Source organism: Merops nubicus, unplaced genomic scaffold (assembly GCF_000691845.1).
Source record: "Merops nubicus isolate BGI_N331 unplaced genomic scaffold, ASM69184v1 scaffold11585, whole genome shotgun sequence".
Classification (NCBI taxonomy): Eukaryota; Metazoa; Chordata; class Aves; order Coraciiformes; family Meropidae; genus Merops; species Merops nubicus.
In genome coordinates, this window is record NW_008611646.1 from 1 (window position 1) to 5,646 (window position 5,646).

General features: G+C 37.7%; 1 protein-coding gene across 1 annotated transcript in view; it reads right to left on the minus strand.

Annotated features, from left to right (window-relative positions):
* Positions 1 to 1,403: 1,403 nt before the first annotated feature.
* The window catches only part of RHOBTB1 (Rho-related BTB domain containing 1), a gene marked incomplete at its 3' end in the record, with an annotated part of 16,840 nt that continues 12,597 nt past the window's right edge, over positions 1,404 to 5,646 (minus strand). The window contains exons 3-5 of the mRNA XM_008941280.1: positions 4,624 to 4,809; positions 1,972 to 2,939; positions 1,404 to 1,553 (exon numbers count right to left, since the gene is read on the minus strand). Coding sequence (XP_008939528.1) covers positions 1,404 to 1,553; positions 1,972 to 2,939; positions 4,624 to 4,809 — 1,304 coding nt within the window. The remainder of the gene's footprint in view (positions 1,554 to 1,971; positions 2,940 to 4,623; positions 4,810 to 5,646) is intronic.

A 5,646-nucleotide genomic window follows, 5' to 3' on the forward strand; every position in this document is an offset into this window, starting at 1 on the left:
ATAATATGAAAATTATGATGAGGACTTAAACAACTGCTTGGAAGCAGTCAGTAGGTAATTCCTGCCTGATGAGGGTTAATCACTGTCATGTGACTTGTTGATAACCTCCAGGGGCTTGTGAATTCTTCTTCCCTGTCTCTGCCTGGATGGGTGAGATTCAGACCCAGGTCTGTCGGTGCTAAAGCAGGAGTCTCCTACACATATCAAACACTCCAGGAAGCAGGTCAGTTCTCCAAGGAGGAGAAACTACTTGTGAAACTCATTCATTATTAATATCTTTTTGTTAGTGCAGAGAACGGTATATTCAGTGAATGGGTTTATAAAACGTTGTGCCCCAAATACAGAAAAAGTAATAAGGTAGATGGTTTGATTTTTTGTAAACCAGTCAAAGGAAACCATTTAGTTCATATCTACCTATGTTTTAAAACATCTCAAACCATTACTGAATGCTTTAAACTCTACAAAATGGAAGCTAAATATTTTTAAATTGCAAAGAGGAGCAAAGACTGTTAAGTTAATCATTAAAAATAGGCTGGTAGAAAATCAATGTATATTTTACAATGTCAAATGTTGCTTACTAGAATCAAACCATGTATTTTTAATGAACCATTTGTTGAGTGTGCCTCTGGGAAAGGAATTATGTTTACAGCTCTATTAGAAGAAGCAAGAAAAATCTAAGTAGAACAACCTTCTGGAATATTAAACACAAAAAACTTGAACTCCTCATATGAGCAAGGCCCTTATGTATGGAAAAGAGCAAGAAAATCAAAACAAAAATCAAAACCTGAGTATGGATAAGACACAAGGAAAAAGTGTTAGCAGAGCGTTTAGAACTTGAAAAACATACTATGAAGGCACCAGAAAATACAAAGCTGCTGCTGCAGAATCTTACTTCAAAGCATTGTCATCTTTTATCCTGTACTTCATACCTGCTCTACTCAGCAGGACAAGCTGATGCACCAGACAATCTGAGCTTAGTTTCCACTGAAGTATTGTGAAGCCAGCTCTCTTTTCTAGTTTAACACTCCATGGACTTGAACCCTTTAATTCCTTTATCAATGCCCCTGCCTCAAGAACTCTTTGTAGTGCTTCTGATTGTATAAATATATATTCACATAACTTTAATACTTAATTTAAAGGAACTCACAAATTCATATTTTAATTTCCCCCCCATATTAAATATTCTCAAGGATTTCAGCTTTAAACACATGCTCCAGCATTGGAGGAAGTCTCATGCCTTGCAGAAATGATGTTATCCTCCTAGGTATCCTAGTTTAATACCTTAACATGAAAAGCATCCCAGGTCTGCAAGGGAAGAATAAGGAACCATTCCTGGGATTACAGCAACCCTTCAAATAGATATAGAATGATGCTTCCACCACCCTAAATCCATCAGACATTACAAGCAAAAATGGGACAAAAATGGACAAATACCTCACTGGTTGAGCTTTCAATAAATGATCCTCCAAACATAGCAGACATCCATTCACAGCTACAAATCAGCAGTGGCTTGTGGGCATTGATGGTTCCATCATCCAATTTGAATCTCACGTCTGCCATGGGAACAAAGGAAGAGGCAAGCTGCAAGTCTGCATTTCAACTGAAACTCAAGAATGACTGCTTCACTTGCACATTGTTAACCAAGGACTTTTTCCACTGCCCATCACCCCCACCTCAAAGGTAACTCTAGCATTATATACAGTTAAATAAAAAGCTTCACTTAAAAAAGAGATATTGGATGTTAAACATTACGAAAAGCTGGGTCACTTATTTAAAAGCTTCTGAGGAGATTTTGAGAAATTAAACTGCAGAATCCCAGTTAGAACAGTTGGCCCTGAGTAACACTATGAGTTTGAGCTCATCCCTCCACTCAGAACAATGTAAGCTGTCACTTTTGACGTCTGTGAAGCAAGGGTAGTGTGAAGGAGAAAAAAATGAGTGCTTTTGCTGTTAACTCATGTGTTCACTTACCAGAAAATGTCCCTTTGCAAAGGCACTCTTTTATCCGATTAGCTTTTCTGACATGAAATGCTTTCGTAATCTCTTGATTCATGAAGGCTTCTTTATTCATAATATTCTCCACCATCATTCGCAAATCAAATACTTCCAAGATTTCAGCAATCTGAGCTAGTCTTGTGAGGTCTTTTTCGTTTTCATCCAGTTGCCCTGTGTATAAAAACTGCAAAACGGTTTTAAAAGGTCCGGCCTGCACAGATGAATCCATTTTCACCACAGTTACAGGACACGTCCTGTTTGAGACAGGATTCACTTGCATTTCCTTATGCACACTAACAAACCCCTTACCCCATGATGACAGAGATCTTGCTGCAGGATTTGTTTCACCAGGTTCGGGTTCTAGCATGTTGAAAGAGTCAGTACTTTCTGGTGGGAGAATCTTAACATCAGCAGCTTTCAAGGATGACTCGTCCCTGTCACCACTTGTCTCAAGGTGACTTGTCAAAACATCCTGATTTGTATTTTCTTTATTACACTGTGTTTCACCCAAGTCTTGACTTTCCTCACATTCCATTAAGAAGAGGTCATAAAACTTTGAAGAAGAGGTAGCTAGATAAATCTTGTGAGCAAAAATGTAGTCCTGCTCCTGGAGAACAAACATAACATCTGCACACAGTGGGCTGTCCAATAAATATCCAGCTTCATTCATGCTTGGTACAGGACATTCAGGTATTTTGATAACTGGAGGAGGGGCTTTTGGAGGTAGGAATGGAGCCTGAAGCAAAGGTTTTTGGACCTTCTTCAAATGAGATTTCCAGAACTGCAGGTGTCTTCTGGAGATCAGGGCAGCTCTGATTGCATTGTCAAACACATCTTTAATCCCAAACTGGTCAAATACACTGGTTTCATAGTATGGTATCCCAAGTTCCTTGGCAACCTCTCTGCCTCTTTCTGGTGGCAAAATGTCTCCTCTTTTTATTGGCCTAAGGTTAAACAAAAAATAAACCTTTTCACATGCAGTGATCATCACAAAGTTACTCCAGAAAGCAATGAATTTTGCAAAATGTCTCAGCTACAATTCTGAGATAACTACCATTCAAATGAATCAAAATATAAAATTAAGCCCACAAGGCCCTTTGGAAATCTACAACCTTGACTCCAGAGCGTTTTAGAATAGCACATACTTATAATTTTAAGTCTTGTCATGTAGAAATAATTTGCACAAAACGGAGCAAATCTTCTCTCTGTTAAAGGGAAATTTACAGTAAAAAAAAAAATTGATCAGATGTTTAAGAACCTTCATTATTTAAAGAACTTCCTAACATCTCTTTCTACTCATATATTCTGTCAGTACCTTTCTTTGTATCCATCATTTAAACTCAAATGGAAATTCTCATGATATAGAAATGCCACAAATAAAGCTAAATATGAAAAGAGAATATTTCTTAAGCTTATGCTTTTTAAAGAAAATTACAGTAGCTGATAACAAAAGTGTAACTGAACACACCCTTCAAGAGATGTTTTAGTTGTAGAAGCATTATGTGGGAATTCATGAATTTCCAGAGCAGCTCTAGTACACGACATGGAGTAAACAAACCAGAAAAAAAGTCTGGGCTAGGATCCATTTTCCCAACAAAAAAATCACCTCACCAGAAGACGTGACCCAACAGTGTGTTCTTTGAGCATAACATATTGGGCAGACACAAGCTGGCACAGACTTAACACACTCCAGACAACAGCTTGCTTTAATCTCCAGCTACTAATCAGTTCAGGTGGCAGAAGTCTGTGCTAGACATGCAGAATACTGATTCCCACTTTTTAATAGTGAAATCAGAAAGGAGATTAGGGCAGAAGAATGTTGGGTTTTGAAAAAAAAATCTCCTTTTAAATAGTCAACCAAAAAGCTCACCCCACCCACATGGTGAAGAAATGTACAATAAACCAACTTACAAAAATCATATTGCCGAGTCAAAAATTTTAATGCAATGCATGCAAAGTTTTCTATGAGCCCATGAAATATTATTTCAGTCCCTTTACAGAGATTTTTTATAATACAGTCTTTAATGACATGATCACAGATATTATTTCCACTAATCTAGTCTCATTCAAAATCACATAAAAAGAGGAAATGCAAAGTGAGCAGTTAAATTGTGAAACTATTTTGCCCAAACATGAATGTTTGTCTTTTGAACCTGGGAAAAAACACAGCTTCTCCAGAATGACTCCAAAGTCTTTTTTAATCTCAGAAGTTAAAAAATTTATTTTGAAACCATTTTATTTTCTGCCATGATCTAGGATTACATTTACAAAAAAGTAACAACTGAGAATTAGGAGAACTTAAGTAGAGTCCATCAGTCTAAAACAGTACCTGACATAGTGACAGGGCAGGACATGATATGTATGTTCAGATGGAGAAAGACATATATGAAAATCTCCAGTAATCATTATTATCTCTATAATATCATAGTGTTCAGACACCCACACAAGTTTATCTGTCAAACGTGCAAAAATATTATGGAAAACGCATAATAAATGTGTTTTTTTACAAAACAAACAAACAAAAGAATAATAAAGGAAACTAGGCTCTATCATTTCTCTTTTGAAAGTATTGTACCTGATTAACAAGGTAATTTTTTTAAAGAAATCTTACTTTTGCTTCAACTTTACCTTGCCAAGGGCCGTCTGGCTCTGTTGACAGCCTCCAGATCTGCGTAGCGGAGATCGAGTTGGCAGCCCACCAGAATGACAGGGGTGCGAGGGCAGAAGTGCTTGATCTCTTGATACCACATCGTTTTCACATGGTTCAGGGAATTAGGATTAGCAATTGAAAAGCACAGAACAACTACATCAGACCTAGAAAGGCAACAAGAAAACATCCAGTTAAAAGCCAAGAAACGCGCTTGGTGCTGCAGCTTTACCTGTTTTCATCACTCCAGCTTAAATCTGCTCTGCTCTACACTTTGAAACATGCTGACACCCAGATGTCAGGATACATGTTGTTCGTGCAGAGGTTTAATAGAAGCTACACATTTCACCACAAAGGCATGGGAGCACAAAGCCACACACCCAGGAAGCACTGCCCCTCTATGCTGAGAGATGATCCCTGCACCTACGGACAGAGCATGGAGAGACAGGGCTCACCATTCTCTGCTTTTGCTTATGCACAGCCTGTCATTGCTCAATAAATAATCCTGCTGACTAGACACCTAAATTGCAATTCAAAGATCATTAGTTCTTAGGAATCAGACAGGAATTATGCAAAACTTCAGACACAGACCACTTCTGAACTCGTCATGGAGAAATACCTTTATTGCACTGTTTTAGATACTGGGGTGGTCTCCTTTGCAGTGCACTTTGCACATCAGTTTGCTAACACCTTTAATAAATAACTTGGCAAATTACTGCAGAATGACCACTTCTACAATGTAAATAAGAATAAACATCACAACAAAAATAAGGTCAGTGAAGTATAGAATAGGACAGTGGCTTACATTGGAATAAGCACGACAATATTCGCAGGCTTTTAAAGATTTTAAGAAAACAAAAAATGCTTCACTAAATAAACTTGCTTTAAAAATTGTAGTTATGAGGATTAACGTTGGCAGTTAACCCACTAAAGCAGCACTTAACTCTTGTCAGAGCTAACACCCTAAGGCAGAGAAATGCTTGAATACTCATCTCAGGGCATTC